The 24,736-nt window shown below is 36.7% G+C and overlaps 1 protein-coding gene and 1 non-coding gene across 10 annotated transcripts in view; both read left to right on the top strand.

The window, feature by feature from the left end:
• The window catches only part of BANK1 (B cell scaffold protein with ankyrin repeats 1), a 360,244-nt gene extending 338,552 nt beyond the window's left edge, over positions 1 to 21,692 (top strand). For all 9 annotated transcript variants that reach the window (XM_088836208.1, XM_088836207.1, XM_088836203.1 and 6 more), the window contains 6 exons: positions 8,244 to 8,422; positions 14,649 to 14,712; positions 18,297 to 18,326; positions 19,384 to 19,439; positions 20,650 to 20,714; positions 20,977 to 21,692. In XM_088836208.1, coding sequence (XP_088692334.1) covers positions 8,244 to 8,422; positions 14,649 to 14,712; positions 18,297 to 18,326; positions 19,384 to 19,439; positions 20,650 to 20,709 — 389 coding nt within the window. In that variant the 3' untranslated portion in view covers positions 20,710 to 20,714; positions 20,977 to 21,692. The remainder of the gene's footprint in view (positions 1 to 8,243; positions 8,423 to 14,648; positions 14,713 to 18,296; positions 18,327 to 19,383; positions 19,440 to 20,649; positions 20,715 to 20,976) is intronic.
• Positions 13,921 to 14,026, top strand: LOC129562251 (U6 spliceosomal RNA). The gene has a single exon (XR_008687167.1). It is a non-coding gene; the product is annotated as a U6 spliceosomal RNA (small nuclear RNA).
• Positions 21,693 to 24,736: the final 3,044 nt, after the last annotated feature.

Below are 24,736 nucleotides of genomic sequence, written 5' to 3'. Positions count from 1 at the left end.
TTTCATGGAGTGTGCATGCTCTTGGGAAAGATATAGTCAAGGAATGCATCTTATATCAGCTCTCTAAGTTCCCAGTGCTATAGCAGTTTGATGAATGTTAAATAATAGAATTTTCTGTAAGTAGGAGACCTAGGGAAATTCAGATGGTATTACCCATATGTGGGAAAAAGAGAATACTGGTCCCTGAAGTATTTTCATCAGGCTGCTTTTGCCAATATTTGATATATTAAAAAGAAAAGGGGAAATTATCAAAATGCAGTTATGTGTACTCCGCAGAGTAATGGCTTCAGTTCTCTTTTTCAGTATAACTTTCATTTCTATTTGTCATGTTGTTTATGGAAGATTTTTTTGGTTAAACTCATACCTGGAAAAACTTGTGTTAATATCTGAGGTCTTATCTAAAATGGTGATGTGTCAACAGCCCACAGTGGCCTTTCAGAAATGCTTCTGAAGGAAAGTCATCAAAATGATGGAATTCTTAATAACAATAGAAACAAAGACTTTAAAAAAGCTAATAGTGAAAAAAATGCTAATAGTAAAAAAAAAATGATGCTAATTCCAATTAATATTAAGGTTGAATAAAGGAGATTGAAACAAATAAAATCAGTAGTTCACCTGCTGACCCCCAGTTGTCACTGTTTATTGTTCAGTCACTAAGCTGTGTCTCTTTGTGAGTCCACGTGCAGCCCATGGACTACAGCATGTCAGGTTCACCTGTCCTTCACGATCTGAAATTTGGTCAAATTCATGTCCATTGAGTCAGTGATACTATCTAACCATCTCATCCTCTGTCATCCCCTTTTCCTTTTGCCTTCGATCTTTCCCAGTATCACAAGTGCTAATTTTTGAAAGTTCTCCCCACTCCAACTCTGGTCTTTCCATACACATACAGAAAAAGTAGTTTTCTTAAGTAGAAAGTAGCCTGAGATCCTGCAATAAAGAAAGCTGTGTGATGGAAAGATGGGATGGGCAAGAACTACTGTTTGTTCAGGAGGTCAGTTGCTTGTAGACCTATCAGAACATATTGCCAAAGAATCACGCTCCCCCGATATGTAGCAAAGTTACACTAGACAAAATCACTAAGCCCTGGAATTTTTAGTTGTGAATTCCACCTGCCAAAGTCCTGTGTAGTCCTGAAGCAGAAAACTAAACTTGATCTGAACACAAGGAATGGAAACAAAGGATAAACAACCACCAAGTCTCTTGTTGAACAAGATTTTATAGATGTGTTCTCTTTTAAGAAGATTGAAGAAAAGGATATATAAATAACATAATAACTTCAAAACCCATGTCAAAGAAAGAATTTCATCATGAAGACTCAAGGTTAGTCATACTTTGATAAATGATTTATTTAATGAGTGAGGTTGTATCTTCCCAAGAACCATCAAGCTATCAGAAGAAAAATAATGTTAAATATTCATGCATGCCCCCCCACACAAAATGAGATCACCTCAACTAATGACTGGTAATTGTCTAAGTCTGAAACATTTTACAAATATCTTAATTTTTTAGAAGACAACTGAAAAGAAGTACAAGTTATTTTGAATTTTCATTTATTAAATTAAGCTGAACTATTCAGCTTTCAAGATCAGTGCTAGATTATTGTTGTTCAGTCACTAAGACATGTCCGACTCTTTACAGTCCCATGAACTGCAGCACACCAGGCTTTCCTGTCCTTCACTATTTCGCAGAGTTTGCTCAGACGCATGTCCATTGAGTCAGTGATGCCATTCACCCATATCATCTGCCGCTGTCTTCTCCTCCTGTCCAGAATCAGGGTCTTTTCCAATGAGTTGGCTCTTCCCATCAGGTGGCCAAAGTATGTTAGCTTCAACATCAGTTCTTCCAGTGAATATTCAGGGTTGATTTCCTTTAGTATTGACTGGATTGATCTCCTTGAAATCCAAGGGACTCTCGAGAGTCTTCTCCAACACCACAATTAAAAAGCATCAATTCTTCAGCAGTCAGGTACTCAGCCTTCTTTGTGGTCCAACTCTCACTGGGAAAACCATAGCTTTGACTGTACAGATGAAGAAATAATCCCAAAATAATGGAAAAATATCTTAACTTAGATTTTCTGTTTTAAAAATAAAAGTTTTAAAACTTAGAGAATGGTGTAACAAGAATTTGACATAATGGACTACATGATTTATTGGGAAAAGATCACAACCTAAGAAGTTTATATTTAGTTTGCTAATTTGTTAGCTTGCTAATTAGATCATTAATTGTTTAGTTTGTTCATATAAGAAAATAAATATATTTTTTTAATATCCAAGATTTTTTAAAAAGATAGCATTTCTATGTCATCATCAAAGTATTCCCCAAAATATCTTCTAAGTAAAGGAATGACAGTAAAATTAAAAGCTCAAATAGAAGTTATAGTGTTAAAGAATTCATGGTGAATAATGAATTCAATAAAACATGGAATTAAGTGTAAATAATCATTAACCTTTGCAACAACCCTGTAAGTAAAGGTATTAGACAAACTGAAGTTACAGGGGTAGGATAAGACAGAGCTGAGATTTGTACCTTTGCTTGCTTGGTTCTAAATACCATGGTATATATTTTCTTTTATAGTTGGTTCAAATTTGAATAAAAGATAGAATCAAACTACATCTCGCTTTTAAAATATACACTGCAAAAATATACTAAAGAAAACAAAAGTTGAAAATGTATGTTCAGTAATGATTGCTTACAGAAACAAAGGAATTATTTTCAATCTTAATTTTAGAAAAAATACAATTCAAGGCAAAAGTATTAGACAAAGAAAATGACTTCATTTATTTAAATTCTGAAATCCAAATAAAAGCATGTCATCCAAATAAAAGCATTCTTTCATGAGGCAAATATTAAAACATTATGATGTTTAAATAAAATGTGGTAGAATAAAAGAACCTGACAAAACCCACAATAGTAGTGACATGTTAGAAATACTTTGAATCTTTGATAAAATAGTAAAAATGCAAAAAAAATAGAATAGAAAAAAATGATAATATCAGTTTGTGCTTAATAGAATATATGCTTTTCAGGATCCTTAATTGATAATATGCTGTATGAGTTTTTAAAAATTCATTAAAAATGTGACCTAGTCAACCCACTTTCTGATCTCAGTATGTTAAGCAGAGGCAACGTCATAGCCCTAAATCTTTAGTTAGTAACAATTAAAGCAAAGCAAAGGAAGTAGACTAAGAAAAAGAAAGACTGTGGAATAAAACCAATGAAATAAATCTCGTAAAAGTTGAAAATTAATAGAACTTGAAGAATTCAGATATGAAGTGTTGACTAAACCTAAAAGTTTATTTTTAAAAGGAGTAAATTAGCAAATCCTCTGGCAAATCTAGCCAAGAGAAAACACCAATAAGAAAACCAGTCATGAGAAAATGTCAGTATATAGAATCAGAGGAAATGTTTATTTTATTTTATTGTGTCTAAAAATAAATGACTTTTCAAAGACAAATGCTAATTAACAGAATTATGTCAGATGATAATGATGTGTCAGTATAGGTTTATCAGTGGCAACAAATATACCACTCTGGTGGGTGATGTTGATAGTGGCAAAGGCTGCACATATGTGGGACTGGAGGTATGTGTAGATCTCTGTTCCTTCTACTCAATTTGACTGTGAACCTAAAATTACTCTAAATAATAGAATATATTAATAGAACAAAGTCAACTCAATAAAAAAATTATGTCAAGTGATAAATGGAATTTTTTAAATACTACACAACTAATAGCTAAGGAATGTTTGTATAAATTTTAACTCAAAAGATTACCCAGAACAAGTTTTGTCACTGAGTTATTTCAAACTCAAGTAAAACAGAATTTTCATATTTTATTAATCATCCCATCATCACTGACTTACGGGCATGAGTTTGAGCAAACTCTGTGAGACAGTGAAGGACAGGGAGCCTGGCCTGCTCCAGTCTATGGGGTCACAAAGAGATAGACACAACTTAGCAACTGAACGATAGCAACAATATTACTTTGCAGACATCATAAAAGAAAAAAAAAGTATTCACTATACACTGAAAACAAAAAGTTCCTTCTGAATAGGGCCGATATGCCATTTTCTCACATGAGTAGATTAAATAGACTAAATTGTTCCTAAAATAATTTATAAATTTAAGGAAATCCCAGTCATTTTGAAAGGACTTATTTTCCTTTGCAGAGAGACACAGCATTTTGGAATAATGCATTTAAACTTATAAAACTGATAAATAAATAAGAGCTGAAATGAGGTAACTATTTAGGTAAAAGAGATTAAGGCATCACCATTTGCCATGTGTGTTAAGGTCTACTACGTATGCAATGCAAAGCTATAGTATTTTAGTGTTACATTGGCATAAGAATCACCTAACTGTGAAAGAATGGTTTAGATTATAAAATTGCTAAAAGTTTTTGTTCTTTTTCTTACTGACATATGTACAGCATTGATATGGTTAACACTTTACCGTGTATACAATTTTGCATCCTGCTTTTGTACTTGTCCTTATATAATAAGCACACTTATTGTTGCACATGGTCTTTTAAAGTATTGGTATTATTTTAATGACTACCTAATATTTATTAAGTAAATACTTCACATTTTAAATTCTTTGGCATTGACAAGTCGTTTGCTTTCAATTTTCAGGAAAAATTGTTCTTCTAGCCAGTCCCTTGGTAATAGAAAGAATTTTTATGAAAAGCTTAATTTGCTTTCTTACCTAATCTCTAGGTTCATATGTCCACCAGATGAATTGCTTGATGTTTATTTGACCAAAACTTGATCAGATGGAAAATCTTGTAAAGAAAAATTGATCTGAAAGGAACAAAACTTTAGAAACTTCCTTGAAGCTTTTACAATAAGAGAACAGGAGTCTGTCTATATGTACAAATAGTCTGACAAATGCTTTTCAATGAAAATTATGTTACACTCATACTATTATGTTATTTCATACTAACTCTTATGAAAATAAACTAATAATAAATATAAACTTGAGGAGGAAGGAAAAACCTTTACATCCCCCATAAAATAATAAACTAAATGCAATAAAGCAATCTATCAAAAAATTATAGGTTACATGTTTTGGTTTGATTAGTTTGCCCTTAGGAAGAAAGGTGGTAAAATGCCTAATCATTTTTCTTTGCAACTTTGTCATACCTAATAGTCATTTATCATGACATTTTTTTTTTAATATTTTTAGTGTGAAAAAGAAGAAAGAGCAGATATATGTAAAATTAGTCTAATTGTACAACTCACTTTCAGGACTCAATCTGTCTAGAATTTTGTTGCCCCTAAATTGTGTTCTTTTGTTCTGTCTGCCCAATCATGCAAAACCAAACCCTGCCTCCTCAAAAAAAGAAGTCATCTAGCTTATATTTTAGTAGCTAACATTTGAAATATGAAAGGATAATTTAAATGAATGTTAATAAAAGAATTCAATATTTTTTAATTTAGTTAAACCCGCATATATAGCAAAACTGAAGCTGAGACCATTTTCTGGGAAGACTTGGCTTGAGATAACTTCTATAAAAGCAGAAAATCCAGCTGCACAGGTTTTTGAGATAAAAATGGATTCACACTTAGGCAAAGGGATGACAGAAGTGAGGTGCTAGTTAAATGGCATAACTGTTAAATGACGATGCTAAACCTCCACACTCTGGCAGGAACCGCACATAGAATTCTACGGCAGAGGGCATCTCACAAATTGAATTGGAGCGTGGAGGCCTATAAAAAGCAAGTGGTATAAGAAGCAAGAGCTCAATTCTTATGTGTGCTTTTGGCTGCTAGCTGACTTTTGCTTCTCCTGTTCCCCTGAGATTGCATGCTCCACCATCCCTGAAGGAAAAACTTTACAGTATGGAATCTGTTGGCATCTCGTTAGTCCTGGGGAAATAGGACTTCTGAAGACCAAAGATAAGCCAAGAAAACTCCCATGGGAATCAGAATGATTGGCCATGGAGCAGTTTTATGTGCTTGTGACTCTTTACAGAAAGGAACCCTCTCTGTGCCCCGCTTTCCAAGATTCACTGCTGGAATCTCAACACTGAAAGAGACACGAGAGGCCGTTCCAAGACTGCCTCACAGCTCAAGTTCCCATCAGATACTTAAACCTGCTCTCAAGCACTTGAACTTCTCATTTCTCGACTAACCCATCCTATGAATGAATCTTTAATACTGTAGAATTTGAAATGATGCCCTCCCCGTTTCCCAAATATTCACCAGTCTGGTCTGGATGCAATCTAAATGATCTACTTCCTTATTTTTTTTTAATTTGCCACTCTCTTTTATGTAAGACCAAGGTACATTTAGACCTTTCTGGTGGCTCAGACAGTAAAGCGTCTGTCTACTATGCGGGAGACCCAGGTTCGAGCCCTGGATTGGGAAGATCCCCTGGAGAAGGAAATGGCAATCCACTCCAGTACTATTGCCTGGAAAATCCCATGGACAGAGAAGCCTGGTAGGCTACACTCTTTGGGGTCACAAAGAGTCAGACATGACTGAGCGACCTCACTTCAAGGTACATTAGCAGGGAAGAGCTGTGTACACAGAGAGAGCACCAAGTTACAGATTCCGGTCCTTAATCAGCAGCAAGAAGTTATCCTCACCAGCCCTAATCAGTTTCAGCAGAATTACCATTACTTCCTTAGAGTAATAATCTCAGAGAATATCTATTTTACTATCAATAGTTCATAAATTTTTAATTTATTTTATTTATAGTATAGTGATCTACTTCCCTCTTGAAAACGAGTTCCCAGTAATAAAAAGTTTCCCCAGGGATATACCCAACTTACTCACTACCAACCTGCCTGCAGCTTGGTAGGGACTACCTCTTCTCTCCTTCTAGACTCTGGGCCTATTTGGATTTGATAGCATATGTGTGCTGCAATGTCTTATGCAGTAAGTATGGACGTAATAGAAATATGTAAATGAGAAAGTACAAAACTCAAATGAGTTCTGCAGCCAGGCAGGGAATACAAGGGTGATGTCATCCAAAGACTTAAGAGGGAATAACGGAGATCAGGAGAGTAGAGAATCCCTACCAGCACGCGCTTCATTTATGATAAATAGAATGCTGACTTCTCCTGTGGTCTGCAGTTTGCTCTCAGTGTGCCTCAGGCCAGTGTCCTCTGTGGTATTTGCAGCCACACGTGAAACATCAGACCACCTACTGTTCACATTGTGCCAGACAACTAATACATTTGTTGTTGTTGTCGTTGGGTTCAGTCGCTTAGCCTTGTCTGACTATTTACAACCTGTTGGACAGCTCCCCTGTCCTCCACTATTTCCTGGAGTTTGCTCAAATTCATGTCCATTGAGTCAGTGATGCCATCCAACCATCTCATCCTCTGCACCCCCTTCTCCTGCCCTCAATCTTTCCCAGCATCAGGAGCTTTTCCAATGAGTCGGCTCTTCGCATCAGGTGGCCCAAGTATTAGAGCTTCAGCTTCAGCACCAGTCCTTCCAATGAATATTCAGGTTTGATTTCCTTTACCTAATACACGGCATGCTTCAAAATAAACTCTTTTGAAAAGGAAGCAGTTCACTACTACAAAACAACCAGAAATTATTTATTTTAAATCTTTCAGGAATAAATTTTCAAATGATCCTAAACCTCTTGTGACATTTGGATGTTGGTTGAGATCTCTTTTCTCAAAGCTGAAGAGATTATGTTTATTCCATATTTATTAGTAATAATAATATTACCTTTTATTTAGCTTTCTATGCTGCAAGCCCAATGCTCAGTATTTTGTGCACTTGTGTGTTGTGTGCTGTGCTTAGTCACCCAGTCGTGTCCAACTCTTTGCGACCAGGCCCCTCTATTCATGGAATTCTCCAGGCAAGAATGCTGGAGTGGGTTGCCATTCCCTTCTCCAGGGGATCTTCCTGATCCAGGAATCAAACCGGGGTCTCCTGCATTGAGGGCAGATTCTTTACCAGCTGAGCTACCAGGGAAGCATAATTAAAAGTCATTCTCCCAAAGGGACATGAAATTGGCACTGCCCACAACTAGTGCAGCGCAAAACTTTTGTTGTTGCCCTCTCTCTCCCCGCCCCTTTATGTTTTCAGTGATGAGACATGTTCTTTTCACCCGTAACTCTAGGTCTGAGGCATGACGATTTTTAGAAATGCACTAAAAAATTGTGCTGATTTGTTTCTGTAACTGACTATAGACTAGCTGGAACGAGACACTCAAACTGCTTTTTTTTTCTAGTTGTCATTAAAACAATTCTCATGAAAACACCCTTCTCTCATATTGTAGACAGAGGTCGGATGGAGAGTCAGACCTTCTCCACTGTAAGGGACTCCCTCGCTGCAGGGCAGGAGGAACTCATCCTGCTGCAGGAGAAAGTCAAGAATGGGAAACTCTCTATGGACGAAGCCCTGGAGAAGTTTAAACACTGGCAGATGGGAAAGACTGGCCTGGAGATAATTCAGCAGGTAATCCAGACCCCATTCTACTGTGGAACGTTCCCTCACTTGCAGAGTCCTAGCCTCTTTGTAAATATTTAGTCTTAACAAAAAATACAGGTAACTGTTCTTTCTTTCATTTTTAACTAACCACAAAAAGAGGCTTTAAATTACCGATTAAAAGTTTAGCAATATCCAAGTTTCATGTTTACAAACAACTGATGAGCTCAGTGCTAAGACTGAGTGTATATCTAATCAACGTATAAGGCTGTCCTTAGTAGAGTGAATGTTTTATGAATCTCATTGCTGAAATTAAGGTGAAGCATCTTTACACTAACGTGCTTGGAATTCTGAAGAATGTATTATTTAGACCAGACTTAAAGGGAACAAGAAAATGATTAAAATCATATCAGACAATAGTCCTGAATAAATTTAATGTTTTATATTCCCCTTTACCTTTGGAAAAATAAATATATATATCAGAATTTGCATATGTATAAATAATACTTATATAAATATATATCATGATTTGCATATAGATCAGTCAGGCTTTACAGGGAAATTATGCCAAGAGTATTAAATTCAGATAAGCCTGTCTTCTATAAAAATAATTTACATCCTGAAAGGGGATTGGAATAGGTGGTTCCAAGAGGAGAATGACAAAAATATATACTATACATGTAATATAATATACAGCCCGTGACAGTCCTCAGTGAGGGGATTCAAGACTATTCTATCTATCTAACAGGCCGTACCACTCACAAAATATTTCACCAGTTTTTTTCTTCTCCTCATATAAAGCCCCAGTACCTCAGCAGCCAGTTCTCAGGCAGCCATTTCATTAGCTACATTAGGCCCAAGTATCAATAATTATTAATAGCCTTATATGCTACCGTTCCCAGGGGATCATTTTTCCTTTAAAATAGTGCTTAAGAAGATATTTTTTAAACAACAGAGAAATGAATCAGAATAGTGATTCAAGCTATATGGCATATAGACAGGAGATGGTTTAGGTAAGGGGACTTCCCCAATACATGTGTGGTCACACACCTTGTTAGAAGTCACCTGTCTTGCAGGATAGCTCTTGTGGTTTGGTGGCTGGACCTGGTCAAGCTTTCATAGTGTGAAGCACGGGCAGTTGTTTTGCCAAACAAATGTCAAGAACGCTGTCTGTGGAGTTCTGTAATGATGGTCGTTCATGGTCAGAACTACAGCATTGCTTCTGAATCCACACTGTTGCCATCCCCATCAAGCATCCCTCTTATCCTGAAGTGGGTAAAGTGTGCCCAAGTACTGAACTGCAGATCACTTTCCTGGTAATGCTAGAAAATAAGTTTATATAAGTTTGGTTGAGATAAGTCAATTGTACTTTATCCTCCTTAGACCTTTCAGTAATAAAGCTTACAATTTAAAGTGATCCAATCTATATATCTTCTTGTTAGTGATTTCACGAGTTGCTTTATCAAACCCTTGGTTGTTTCTATTTTATTTGTGTACTTATACTCAGTTGTTATTGTTGTTCAGTCACTCAGTCGTGTCGAACTCTTTGTGACCCCAGGGACTGCAGCACGCCAGGCTTCCCTGTCCTTCACCATCTCCCAGAGTTTGCTCAAACTCATGTCCATTGAATCAGTGACACCATCCAGCCATCTCATCCTCTGTCATCCCTTCTCCTCCTGCCTTCATTCTTTCCCAGCATCAGGGTCTTTTCCAGTGAGTTGACTCTTTACATCAGGTATTCAAAGTATTGGAGTTTCAGCTTCAACATCAGTCCTTCCAATGACTACCCAGGAGTGATCTCCTTTAGGATGGACTGGTTGGATCTCCTTGAAGTCCAAGGGACTCTCAAGAGTCTTCTCCAGCACCACAGTTCAAAAGCATCTATTCTTTGGTGTTCAGCCTTTTTTAAGGTCCAGCTCTCACATCCATACATGACTACTGGAAAAATCATAGCTTTGACTATTCGGGCCTTTGTCTACAAAGGAATATTCTGCTTATTAATACACTATCTAGGTTTTTTACAGCTTTTCTTCCAAGGATCAAGTGCTTTTTAATTTCATATCACCATCTGCAGTGATTTTGGAGCCAAAGAAAATAAAGCTTTCACTGTTTCCATTGTTTCCCTATCTATATGCCATGAAGTGATGGGACCAGACGCCATAATCTTAGTTTTTGAATGTTCAGTCTTAAATCAGCTTTTTCACTCTCCTGTTTCACCTTCATCAATAGGTTCTTTAGTTCCTCTTCACTTTCTGCCATAAGGGTGGTGTCATCTGCATATCTGAGGTTATTGATATTTCTCCTGGCAATCTTGATTCCAGCTTGGGCTTCAACCATCCCAGCATTTCACATGATGTACTCTGCATAGAAGTTAAATAAACAGGGTGACAGTATAATGCCTTGATGCACTCCTTTCCCAATTTTGAACCAATCTGTTTTTCCATGTTTGGTTTTAACTGTTGTTTCATGACTTGCATACAGATTTCTCAGGAGGTAGGTAAGGTAGTCTGGTATTCCCATCTCTTTAAGAATTTTCTACAGATTTTTGTGATTCACATAGTCAAATGCTTTAACCTAGTCAGTAAAGTAGAAGTAGATGTTTTCCTGGAACTCTCTTAATTTTTCCAGTGGATGTTAGCAATTTGATCTCTGGTTCTTCTGCCCTTTCTAAATCCAGCCTGTACATCTGGAAGTTCCTGGTTGTACTGTTGAAGCATAGCTTGGAGGATTTTGAGCATGAACTTGCTAGCATGTGAAATGAGTGCAATTGTCCAGTAGTTTGAACATTCTTTGGCATTGCCCTTCTTTGGGATTGGAATGAAAACTGACCTTTTCCAGTCCTGTGGCCACTGCTGAGTTTTCCAGATTTGCTGGCATATTGAATGTAGCACTTTAACATTGTCATCTTTTAGAATTTGAAATAGCTCAGCTGGAATTCTGTCACCTCCATTAGCTTTGTTCGTAGTAGTGTTTTCTAAGGCCCATTTGACTTCACATTCCAGGATGTCTGGCTCTAGGTGAGTGATCACACCATCACGTTTATCTGAGTCATTAAGATCTTTTTTGTATGTTTATTTTCAGTATCATTTTAGAAAGAATTAAAAGTGGTCTAAGGGGCTTTCCAGGTGACTCAGTGGTAAAGAATCCTTCTGCCAGTGCAAAAGAACTATGTTCAATCCTTGGGTCAGAAGGATCCCCTGGAGAAGGAAATGGCAACCCCCACCCCTTGCCTGGGAAAGTATTCTTGCCTGGGAAATCCCATGGATAGAGGAGCCTAATGGGCTACAGTCCAGGGAGTTGCAAAGAGTTAGACATGACTTAGGAACTAAACACAACAATACTCATTTACTTCAAGACTGATGTGGCTTATCTAATACACAGGAACAATGGAATAATGAATACAGCAAGCACTTATGCAAAACAAAACCAAAAAGTAACCTGTAGATGAAAGAACAAACTCAATAACTATTTTCTGTAAGAGCCCAAAGTTTGTGACTCTGACTGAGTACAAGGATTTATTCAGTTCTTTTCCCTTTCCTTCCCAACCTTCCTGATATAATTGACTTAGAATGTTGTCTAAATGTAAAGTGTACAGTGGATTGAATTTATGTACTGCAAAATGATGACCACCATAGCATTAGCTAACACCTCCATCATGTCACAAAATTAACATTTTTGTGTAACAAGAACATACAATATTAACTCTTAGCAACTTTCAAGTTGCTATATATAATATATATGTAATACAGTACTGTTAATAGCCATCTTGCTATACATTGGATTCCCAGAACTGTTTCATCTTGTAACTGGAAGTTTGTACCCTTTGACCAACATCAGCATCTCTGAATTTCTTCCACTCCTCTGTCCCCGATAACCACCATTCAATTCTGTTTCTATGAATTGGCTTTTTTAAGAGTTCACATATAAGTATGATCACACAATATTTGTCTTTGCCTATCTGACTTATTTCACTTGGCATAATGCCCTCAGAGTCTATCCATGTTGCCAAAAATGGTAGGATTTCCTTCATTCATGGGTGAATAGTATTACATCATGTGTATTTATATACAGACACATATATCACATATTCTTTATCCATTCCTAGACACTTAGGTGGTTTCCATATCTTAGCTAGTACAATGAACATGGAAGTGCAGCTATTTTGTTGAGATCATGATTTCATTTCCTTTGGATAAATACCCAGAAGTAGGAAAGCTGAATCTTATGGTGGTACTATTTTTAATGTTTTGAGGAAGCTCCATACCGATTTCCATAATGGCTGCACTGATTTACATTTCCACCAACTCTGCACAAGGCTTCTTTTTTCTCCATAACCTTATCTCTTACCTCTTGTCCTTTGATGATAATCATTCTAACAGTTCTGAGGTAAGATCCTCTTGTGGTTTTGATTTGCATTTCCCTGATGATGAATGATGTTGAGAACTTTTTCATTTATCTGTTGGCCATTTTTATGTCTTCTTTGAGAAATGTCTGTTCAGTTCTTCTGACCATTTTTTAATCAGATTATTTGGGACATTTTTGCCATTATGTTGTGTGAATTCTTTATATATTTCAAATATTAACTCCTTATCATGTATATGATTTGCAAATATTTTCCTTCAGTCCACAGGGTGACTTTTCATTTTGTTGGTTGTCCCTTTTGTTATGCACAAGTTTTTTAGTCTGATGCAGTCCCAGTTGTTTTTTTTTTTTTTTTGCTTTTGTTGCTTGCGCTTTTTCAGTCATATCCAAAATATCAACAAAATATAATTGCCAAGATGAATGTGAGAGAGATTTTTCCCTGCGTTTTTTCAATCAGTCCTTAAGGGCCTGAACAAAAGTCATGTCTGCTTAGTCACTCAGTCGTATTTGACTCTTTGCAACCCTATGGACAGTAGCCCACCGGACTCTCCTGTCTGTGGAATTCTCCAGGCAAGAATACTGGAGTGGGTTGCCATTTCCTCCTCCAGGGGATCTTCCAGACCCAGGGATCGAACCCTCGTCTCCTGAATTGCAGGCAAATTCTTTGCCCACTGAGCCATTGGGGACAAAAGTCAGAACATCAAAAAATGAATGTCCTCCCTGTTTTCCCAGTACACACTGTCCATACACTTTTCAATCTTGCTCTTGTAGTTTACAGAAAATATTTATTTTAATCCCAAAGATGAATCTATCAGAGGCAGCTGTGAAATTATATTCTTATTGACAGAGAGGTATTATCCCAGGAAAATAAGAGGGAAAATGGCACAAGCATAGAGTTAGTAGTAGAAGAGTTTCTAGAATAATGAAGACCCAGGTAGAATCCCTGGAATTGAAGGTGAAATGATTGAAAAAAAACCTTGCCTTTAGCTCCCCTCTCTCCTGCTCACAATCCCTAGACCCTAAAGAAGAATGTTTGCTCCACTCATAGGAGAGGATCTTTAAGGCAATGAACCCACTCTATTTTAGGAAAAATGGTTTTTAGGTTTGCAGGGCAGCCCTTAAGAAAAGTGCTACTCTTAAATTTTCTTTTAAAAGCACATATATTGGTGCTCCCTTTGGCGGCACATACACTAAAATTAGAACAATACAGAGAAGATTAGCTCGGCCCCTGCACAAGATGACATGCAAATTCATGAAGCATTCCATATTTTTTAAAAAATGAAAGCAGTTGTATTAAGCGTTAGCTTGCTTTACCTTTCAGTTAAAAAGGTAATAGATGTTCAGTGTAGAGCATTTAGAAAACAAATAAAGATCACAAATGAGTTAAAAATGGAAATCCAGTTATGTATCATTTGCTCCTGAGTCCCTGGTTCTTAGACGGAACTGCTAGGAAAGCATGTACCCTGCAGAGGCTAGAGATGGGCTCAGGCAGCAGCAAACCGTTGTTGTGTTGGCCTCCTGCTTCGAGGCACCGATAGCCAATGTAGATGCCTCAGGTGTTCGTTTGGGAAAGAAGCTCCCAGAAGAACTGGGCTCTGGGTTCCCACCCTGACTGTACAACTTCTGTGTGATTTAAGAAAGTTACTTAATCTTCTGTAACTCAATTTCCATATCGGTGAAAGGAAATGATGATGTTTTTTATCCACCTCTTGAAGTTGTGAGGATTAAGTAAAACAATACGTGTGAAGTAGCAAGAATGGTGGCTGGAACTCTGTAAGTACCACATTAGAACTAAATTGTAGTGGTTTTACTGGTCGTAGTAGTTAGTTTACATCTCAATTCATGACAAATTCGTGAACCTTGACTTCTCCTTCCTGGTTGTCTCCTCATTAAGGAAAAACTACGCCAACTACGAGATTGCATTGTTGGAAAAAGGCCAGAAGAAGAAAATGTCTACAGTAAGTAAAATTTGCCTGCTCTTCAAAAATAATAGAGTGATGAAGTGGAAAAAGCAAGAATGGTGAAATAAAACAGGCCTGAGTTCAAATCTATGTCCAGTCACTTCCCAGCTGCTTAAATTGGAGAGTGTCTTACTCCCTGGTACTCAGGGTCCTTGTCTGCAAAATGAGAATAATTAGACATACACTCGGAAGTGGTTGTACAAGTTAACACATAAAATACTTTTCACCTTCTTTGGCCCATAATGTAAATGCTACTTACTTCCTTTCCTTTGATTTCCATATAAGTTGCAAGTAAGATAATTCTGTTTCAGTTTTGTGTGTGTGTGTATAAGTCTCAATACAGGGTATTAAATTGTTAAATTTAATACAGGGTATTAAATTGTTAAAGAGTCACACTTTTTTTTTGATAAGGTAGAAAATTCTTAATATAGTCAATTCTCACAGTTGTCCACATGTGGATCATTTTAAATTATAAATCTCATGTTGCCTTCCCCTGAAGCTAGCATGCTTCTTCTCAGCACAGATTCCCTTTGCTAATAATTAGCAGTTGCTCCCAGGGGGAAAAAACACTCATTTTAATGTTAACACAAACCAAACATTATTAAGATGGTAAATCTTCTCCAAAGATAAACAACACATTCCAAAATTGAAAATAAATTATGTTGTCATTCTCTGACCACCCTATCCCCAAGTCCCTACCCCTGCACAGATAATTAAAAACAACTACTAGTAAGTTTGAAAACCTCCATCTCTTCTATTTTCAGTAATACTGCATAACTTTTAGATAGTACTTCATGCTGAAATTCACTATGTTAAAATTCATTTTCTTGTTATATTATTGGATTGTTATCTATTTCTTCATAGAGAATTCTTTAAGCTGTCTTAGAAATGTTTTCTAAAACATAAATATGCTTTCTAAAATAATTAAGGTCCTAAACACAAAGCTAATTTACAAATAACTGAGTTCTACAAACCTACATTCTAATGTGGAATAACAGTAAAATTTTTTAAATGTATAAAATTATAAAATATGTAAGTAATTTCACTAAGGAACATTAAATAGTAGTAGTAGCTAATAATTATTGTCTTATCTACTATGCACAAAATCATCCCATTAATAACTCTTTGAGATAGGCATTAGTCCCAATTTATAATAAGGAAACTGAGAATCTGAGAAACCAAGAAGCCTCTAAGCACACAGATTAGAGATTATAGCCTATGTCTGTTGGAATCCAAAGTTAACACTCTTAATCATTGGTGTCTTAATTAGGAGTCAACTAGTTCTTCTTTCAGCTAAAATGGAATAAGCAGTACCAGACAAACCCTCCCACTGTAAGGATACAAATAATAGGCAAAAAAAATATGAAGCAACTGATTTCAGGGAGTAAATGATAGGCAGACTAAAACTGTAATCCCAGAGAAAAACAAAATATATGAGATGTCTCTCACCATTACCCGCAAGATGATTTCCTGACTACAGTCTGTGCAAAGCAGTCAAACTGAGGTGGCAAAGGTTAGAGTTCAGGGCAGGGAGCTGCTGGAACATGTGTGGTGGGTCCCTGAAGAGGAGGTAGCCGCAAAGAGAGGTATTCTCAGAGGGAGGGAGGGACTCCACCGTCTGGCTGAGAGATGAGCTGTGCATGTACAGACAAGACCACTCACAGCATGTAAGACAGCAGCTTTTAGTGCTGTGAAGGCAGAACAGAGACACTGAAGGATGGGCAAAGCCAGGGAAAAGCCCTGTTTCTTTGAGTTCTGCCCTGCCAGAGAGGAGAGGTCTCCTACCACTTTGTTAAAATGCCTGGCATCCTGCTGTGACACCCAAGAGATGTAAACAGTTAGGACCGTGACTTAGAGTGAGACTGCTCGAGACTTGCCCCAGCAAAGCCTAGAGACAGACCCCTACAAGAGCCCGGTGGAAAATGGGATTTGTAGGCTTAGTCCTACTGTTGTTTAGTGGCTAAGTCATGTCTGACTCTTCTGCCACCCCCATGGACTGGGGCTTGCCAGGTGCCAGTCCATGGGATTTCCTAGGCAAGAATACCAGAATGAGTTGCCATTTCCTTCTCTAGGGGATCTTCCCAACCCAGGAATCGAATCCACATCTCCTGAATTGCAGGCAGATTTTTTTTACTGCTGAGTCATCAGGGAAGTTCTGCTAAGAGTCTTAGCAAACATCTTGAGCTTTGTATAGGTTGACACTGATAAAAATCTGAAAACCAAGCCTACCACAGGTTCACGACAGTAATCAAACTGCCTGGTAAAACAAGAACCTATATTCATCAAAGGAATATAGAATATGAATATAGAATCCAGAATATGATACAGATTATCTTTAAAATCCAGTATTCAGGGTTTTTTTTAAAAAATGAGGTACAAATAAAAAGAAATGCAATTCACAGAAAAGAAAAAAGAAAACATCAATAAAAACTGAACCTGAGATACTTCTATTACCTTAACAAAATTAATGAAAAATATGGTTTTAAAGAGTGAATAAACACAAAATTTCAACAGGATAATTGAAACTATATAGAAGAACCAGATGGAAATTTATAGAAATTAAAATTACAATAAAAGAAATGAAAAATTTATCAGAACTTATCAGCAGATTGAATATAGCAAAAGTAAGAGTTAATCAACTTAAAGACAGATCAATTGAAATTATCCAATATGATGAAAAAGGAGATAAAAAAACTTAAAAATGAATGGAGCCTCAGAGACATGTAGGACATAACACAGTCTAGCATGCACATAGTCAGAGTCCCAGAGGAAAAACTAGTGAGTTTGGGCAAAACATTTTAAAATAAATTATGGTCAGATATTTTCCAAATTCAATGTAAACTACCTCCATATTATTCCAAGAACTTAAAAAAAACTCCAGTTAGCCTGTTAAGCTGAACTATATTTGAGCACTTGTAGTCAAGCTACTTCAAGTCAAGGTAAATTCTTGATAGCAGTCAGAGAAAAAGACTATATCAAGAGAAAAGCATAAATGTATTCCATATTCACTAATTTCTTGTCAGAAACATGGAGGACTAAAGACAGTGCAATAATAGCTTTGAAAGTGCTAAAATAAAAACAAATGACCACTTAGAATTGTATATCCAGGAAAAAATAAGCTTCAAAAATTTGTTGAAATTGAGACATTTTCAGATAATTGAAATCAGAGAATTCATAGACAGGAAAATTGCAATGTAAGAAATGCTAAAGAATGTCATACAAGGTGTATGAATTGTACTGTACATAATTATTTCTGAATAAGGTTATTTTTTAAAAATACTTGAATAGCTCAGGCTAAAAGAATATCAAGGCTGAGTAAGAAGCTATTATTAAGCATCAAATATATCTAAAATCGTGATAATGTGGGACAAACATCGGAAGGAAAAAAAGACAGTTTCACACTTAGTGATAAAATTAATAAAAGACATAGTTACACACTTAGTGGCCAGAGGTATTTTTTTAAATCAGACTGTGAAACTTCATAGTCATCTCAAGACAAGAAGTAGTCAAACGATAAGAAAGGACCCTAAGATAAATATGGAGCAAAACTCAGTAGAATGTGTTTTTTTTTTGTCTTGTAGATAAGCTCACCATTGTGCACCATCCAAATGGTAAGTGGTGTTTATTGAAGAATTTAGGACTAAACAAAGCCCAGAATAAGCCAACTTTTGTATTAATGTACACCTAATGTGATTAGACTGGTCAGTATAAAAACTCACTGAGACTTTATATTTATATATAAAACAATTTGATATTCAAAATAAATGTGAGGTGATTCTAGAATAGCAATGCTAGAGGCATTGTGATATGGTAAAAGAAGCATGCACTTTGAACTCTGACTTGGCTCTTCAAACTTAACTAGCTGTGACCTTTAACAAATCCCTTAAACTCTTTACACCTCATTCCCTCATACATAAAATACAGATAAGAATTCTATCATGGGGAATTGCTATAATGACTGATGATGATTGATGTAAAGGGCGCTAACTTGGTAAGTGGGAAATGGTGATAGAGCAAACAAACTTAGAATAAAACTTAATAGTTGGAGGGGTTCACTTTAGTGTGATGAGAGAGAAATGTGTGCAGAAAGTGGGGAGGGCAGAGTGGAGCTGCAGGCTCCCAGCTGGGGGGTTGTCTAAAGAGCTGTGAGCTCTGCCTCCAGCCTGAAGCACCGCCCTGACTGTGGGAACTGCAGAAGCAGGAGAGCCTAAGGGTGTGGCTGGACGGAAAATCAGAAACTTTGATAGAAGCAGGAAGTGGCATGGGCCACGGTGCAGTGGTAGGAGCAAGCTTACAAAAAAGTGTGCTTTACAGTTACCTGATCCTGGTAAATGGGGAAGAGAAGAAGGCAGAATCAAGTGGAGGTTGTTATTCATGGTGTGGGATAGTTTCTGAGCTCATCAACTCCTCAGTATGTGGGTATGAGAAATTAATACATACATATTAATACAAATTAATACATAATTGCCAAGGATGCCTTTTCAATATGCACATTTTATCTCTTTAGTGTTTTTTATTTTATATCCTATATCCTACTCTTTGCATATATATTTTTTTATTTTATATCCATATCCTACTCTTTGCATATATATATTTTTAAATGCTAAATAAAGGAATTATTAAATTTGTGAATGAGTAAAGAGTTAGTAACAGAGTTTGTATTTCTAGGTAACGAAAGTGCCCACAGTGAAAGTATGTTACATAACATACCCTTTGGCAGTAAGGTGGGTTGTATTTATCTTCATTTTTATAAAATACAAAGAACTTATTTGTTGAGAAAGAACGTGAAAGCCTTCTATCCTGACTATGCTTCGAAACATTCCAACAGATATGAACTAAATAGGTTACATAAGCATTTGTGTGCAAAATACATGAGCAGTAATTTTAAAAACATAACTATTTGGAAAAAAGCAAAGAAAGAACTTAAAGGAGAAAGGCACTGAAGCTAACGTATGCACAAACATGTACAGACCAAATAAATTGTAGAGGAGTTATAAACACATCTTCTTTAGCAAAAGGAATATGATGAGTCTATTTGAACCACAGTTTATTCAATCCTTGAAATCTAGTTTTAGGAAAAAATATAATGTGAAGATATCGTTCATATAAATATGTGTTGCTTCACATTGTAGTGTTAACTGAAAGTAAATCGCTAAAAATACCCTAAAGAAAAAGGGTGCAAATGGAAAAGCCAAGACCGGTTCAAGACAATATCCTTGACGTCCTGACCACACACTTTTCTTCATAAAAAATTGTACTATTCCAACCGTCTACATATGTGATGTAAGAAATTTGCACTATTACCCAAGAACGTGTGGCAGGTGGATTTCTTGCTAAAATCCTGAATTAGGGCCCGTAACAAACTAGTTTTTGTTTACCAAATTTTGATAACCCTTTAAGCTCTCCCATCCTTCAATACATCATAACATAAAAGTTATGTTATGTTAAATACATAAACATGAAAGTCATTCACTGTTAAGAACTGCTTGAAGTATTTGCGTTTCTGGATCATTCTGTGGCCCACCAGTGAGCTATAGACCTAATGGATCCGTAGCACATAGAGTCATGAGACTGTTGGACTGTCGCAGAATTGTGAGGTACCGTCTAGCTCAGGAGTTTATGAAAATATCTTTGTCAAGCAAAGTTCCTTCTAAAGATCTGAAGGACTATTTTAAGAGCAAGCTTTTGGGTAAGAGGAAAATAATATAAATTCCTAACTTATTCTCCCTCAAAAAGGAAATAAAATTTGAACTCAAGGACATTGGCGTGGTTGAACTTGACAATGATTCTTTCCTTTTAAGATGGGGAACTGTCTTGCCAGTTGCCTCTACAAAGCTGTTCTCCTGTGACTGCGAAAGGCAGCTATGACTTTGTCATGTTTCTTTGTTCAGCCTTGAAATGGAGAAATGCTAACTCTGTGTATTTTTTCCTTAGCTTCCTGCTCGACCCCAGGTGGAAAAAGATTTTGGTTTCTGTTGCAGGAAAGATCACTAAAGATGGTAAAATATCAGCTATATATCAACCATATTTTTTAAAACCTAAAGCAGGCTTATTAGGAACTTGAAAGATCATTTGTCTAACAAATGGAATACCTTAAATATTTCATTGTCTTCTCCTGAAAGGATAAACATACGTATTTTTCAAGCTAAAGGTGATTGTTCCTTAGAAAGATTTATGTGTAGGGGTGATTTTATGCTAGCTAATCAATTTCAGTTGATGATCCATTATTCACTAATACTTTTCCTGCAATCTTATTTTCAGGTTATTATAATGAAACTCAAGAATCTGCAGACACTTTTTGGGTGAAGCAAGCTTGCATTTGGATTGCCTGCTGTCTTAGGACAAATCTATGCTATGAAAGCAGAAGCAAGTTTTGAATTTCAGAATGTTATTGCCTCAATTTACTGGCATTGTATCTGCTTCAAATGAGTATATCAAGATTAAGTTTGAATGCTATAGAGCAGTTGCAGTCTTTGAAAATTCTTGCATTTTACCATGCATTTTGCCTGTGAAGCAGGTATTTCCCATTTTTAAAGTTAAAAACAAGAGCAGAGAAGTTAAATGCTCTGTAGCAAAGTTATTGGGCCTATTTAAGGGGCTAACCTTATAGTTTACTCCTCCCACACTGAGAATAAACCTAAAAAAATACAGATTTGTTTTATACATATTGACTTTTCCAGTGGGTAATCTATTTTCTGAGTTTCTTATGTTCAAAACTCTAATTGTTATTATCATATCATGCTTATAGCAACCTTCCATTTTTCAGAGCCTGTTTACATATAACCTTGAGAATATTATTTTTTTAACTTTCTATATCTCAGATTAATATACATTTTCACAACCTATATTCTCTATTAAAAGGCCTACAATTTCATCAACCAATTTCTTAGAAGCAATTTATGAGCTTAAAATAGATTGCAGTTTTACCATTCTATGATTTCTGCCCAAAGTTGCTACAAATAAAATGAATGTTTAAAGCTGTTGTCTGACTTTTCAAAACAAATGAATGAAATTAACCTCTGAAGTCTTTTGCTTACTAGTTTACAGAGAGAAGTCCAGCAAGTTTTTTTTAATAATTTCACTGTGTAGGGCTCATAAAATAAACAAATTAGTTTTTTCTAGCTTCTAAACAGTGAGGGATAGGATATCCAATATTGTAAAGTAATTAGCTTCCAATTAAAATAAATAAATTAATTTTTATTTTATTTTTTTTACAAAGGGTAAAATTTGTCTGGGGGAACCAAAGGAGGTAAAAGGATATGATTTGTACAACATATCAAAAAATAATCCTGATGATTCTTTTCAATTATTCTAAAATTTTGGTCATTGGTTGACTTCTGATTTTGAAATGGCAAAATGTTTTTATGAACTTGGATTATGCATGAAGGTTTAACACTTAAGACTGGCAACCTTTCGACCTTTGAAGAGAATTTTTTTTTCCTTTTTTTTTTTATTGGAGGCTAATTATTTTACAATATTATATTGGTTGGTTTTGCCATACATTGACATGAATCCACCTTGTGTGTACCTGAGTTCCCCTTCCTGAACCCCCCTCCCACCTTCCTCCTCCCTTATCCTCCCTCTGGGTCATCCCCGCACACCAGCCCCGAGCATCCTGTAACATGCATAGACCCTGAACTGGTGATTCATTTCACATATGATAATATACATGTTTCAATGCCATTCTCCCAAACCATCCCACCCTCACCGTCTCCCACAGAGTCCCAAAGACCTATACATGTGTGTCTCTTTTGCTGTCTCGTATACAGGGTTATCATTTGCATCTTTCTAAATTCCATATATATGCATTAGTATACTGTATTGGTGTTTTTCTTTCTGGCTTACTTCACTCTGGATGATAGGCTCTAGTTTCATCCACCTCATTAGAACTGATTCAAATGCATTCTTTTTAATGGCTGAGTAATACTCCAGTGTTCTTGCCTGGAGAATCCCAGGGACGGGGGAGCCTGGTGGGCTTCCGTCTATGGGGTCACACAGAGTCGGACACGACTGAAGTGACTTAGCAGCAGCAGCAGCAATACTCCATTGGGTATATGTACCAAAGCTTTCTTATCCATTCATCTACAGATGGACATCTAGGTTCCTTCCATGTCCTGGCTATTATAAACAGTGCTGCAATGAACATTGGAGTACACGTGTCTCTTTCAATTCTGGTTTCCTCGATGTGTATGCCCAGGAGTGCGATTGCTGGGTCGTATGGCAGTTCTATTTCCAGTTTTTTGAGAAATCTCCACACTGTTCTCCATAGTGGCTGTGCTAGTTTGCATTCCCACCAACAGTGTAAGAGGGTTCCCTTCTCTCCACACCCTCTCCAGCATTTATTGCATGTAGACTTTTGGATAGCAGCCATTCTGACTGGTGTGAAATGGTATCTCATTGTGGTTTTGATTTGCATTTCTCTGATTATGAGGGATGTGGAGCATTTTTTCATGTGTTTGTTAGCCATCTTTATGTCTTCTTTGGAGAAATGTCTGTTTAGTTCTTTGGCCCATTTTTTGATTGGGTCATAAAATAATTAAATTAATTTTTAAAATACGCACATACTATATATATTTAATACATACAATAAAGGAAATTTTAAATATGTGTAACCACCATTCCTAATGTGATTTATAAGAAAAAAAATGCAATTCAATAAACAATTTAGGATTAAAAAAAAATAGTAATAAAGTGATTTTTCTAAACACTGCCCATAAGTTTCTCGTGACCATTAACACTCTCAAACTCAAGTTTTAAAAAATAATACAGTTGTTTGATCAGTCCCTAATAGAAGGGGATTTTTGATTATGACATTTGGAAATTCAGTCCATAGTTTCACATTTAAGTTTTCAAGAAATGGAATGGTCCCATTTGGTGCCTCAGGTGGTAACGAATCTGCCTGCAATGCAGGAGATCTGGGTTGGATCCATAGGTTGGGAAGATGCCCTGGAGAAGGGAATGGCTATCCACTCCAGTATTCTGGCCTGGAGAATTCCATGCACAGAAGAGCCTGGCAAGCTAGAGTCCATGGGTTCGCAGTAAGTCGGACACGACTGAGCAACTTTCATTTTCATTTCTGTGGCTTGTCCCACCCAAAGAGTCAGGAAAAGCAATAGGAAAATTGACTGCTTTTCTATAATTTTCTAAATCTGTAAAATTTAAGTGTGTCTAAATGGCAACCCACTCCAGTGTTCTTGCCTGGAGAATCCCAGGGACGGCGGAGCCTAGTCGGCTGCCGTCTATGGGGTCGCACAGAGTCGGACACGACTGAAGCGACTTAGCAGCAGCAGCAGCATTATCTCTATTGGGCTTCCCCAATAGCTCAGCAGGTAAAATATCCTCCTGCAATGCTGGAGACACGGACTCAATCCCTGGATTGGAGAGATCTCCCAGAGGAGGAAATGGCAACCCACTCCAGTATTCTTGCCTGAGAAATTCCATGGACAGAGCAGCCTGGTGGGCTACAGTCCATGGGGTCTCCAAGAGTTGGACACAACTGAGTACTGACATGCTATGTATCTCTAAAGTGAGAATTTCCATGCAGGCCTGTGACTACTGCCTACAGTTCTACTGTCGAATTTATTCTTATTAAATATGTGAAATCCAGTAACAGGTGAAATGTCAACTCTTCTAATTACAGAGGGATTAGTTCATTTCTTACCTGAGACTCTATTAAGGGTGGAAGTGGAAGTTAAAGCATAAATGTTACTCAGTCCTTTAACATAGATCTGCAAGTCTACCTTCTGAACTGGGCTAATTTAGAATAAAATGATACGAAAAAGACCTTTAATCATCTCTTCCCTAGAGTTCAGGCCCTTGAAATTTTTTGACTTTGTCATCACAAAGAAAAGGAGAAAAAGAAACCTAAAAATAACTGAGGTCCCCACTATGCCTCCTAAGCCATGGCTTCTCCCCTGCTTGACCTATTGGGGCTTCCCAAGTGGCATTCATGGAAAAGAATCCACGTACCAAAGCAGAAGACACAAAAGACTCAAGTTCAATCCCTAGGTTGGGAAGATCC

This window comes from Moschus berezovskii, chromosome 5, assembly GCF_049115385.1.
Source record: "Moschus berezovskii isolate FMDL1 chromosome 5, NW_MosBer_1.0, whole genome shotgun sequence".
NCBI lineage: Eukaryota > Metazoa > Chordata > Mammalia > Artiodactyla > Moschidae > Moschus > Moschus berezovskii.
Note: the sequence above shows the minus strand (reverse complement) of the source record. Positions and strands in the feature narration are given on the sequence as shown.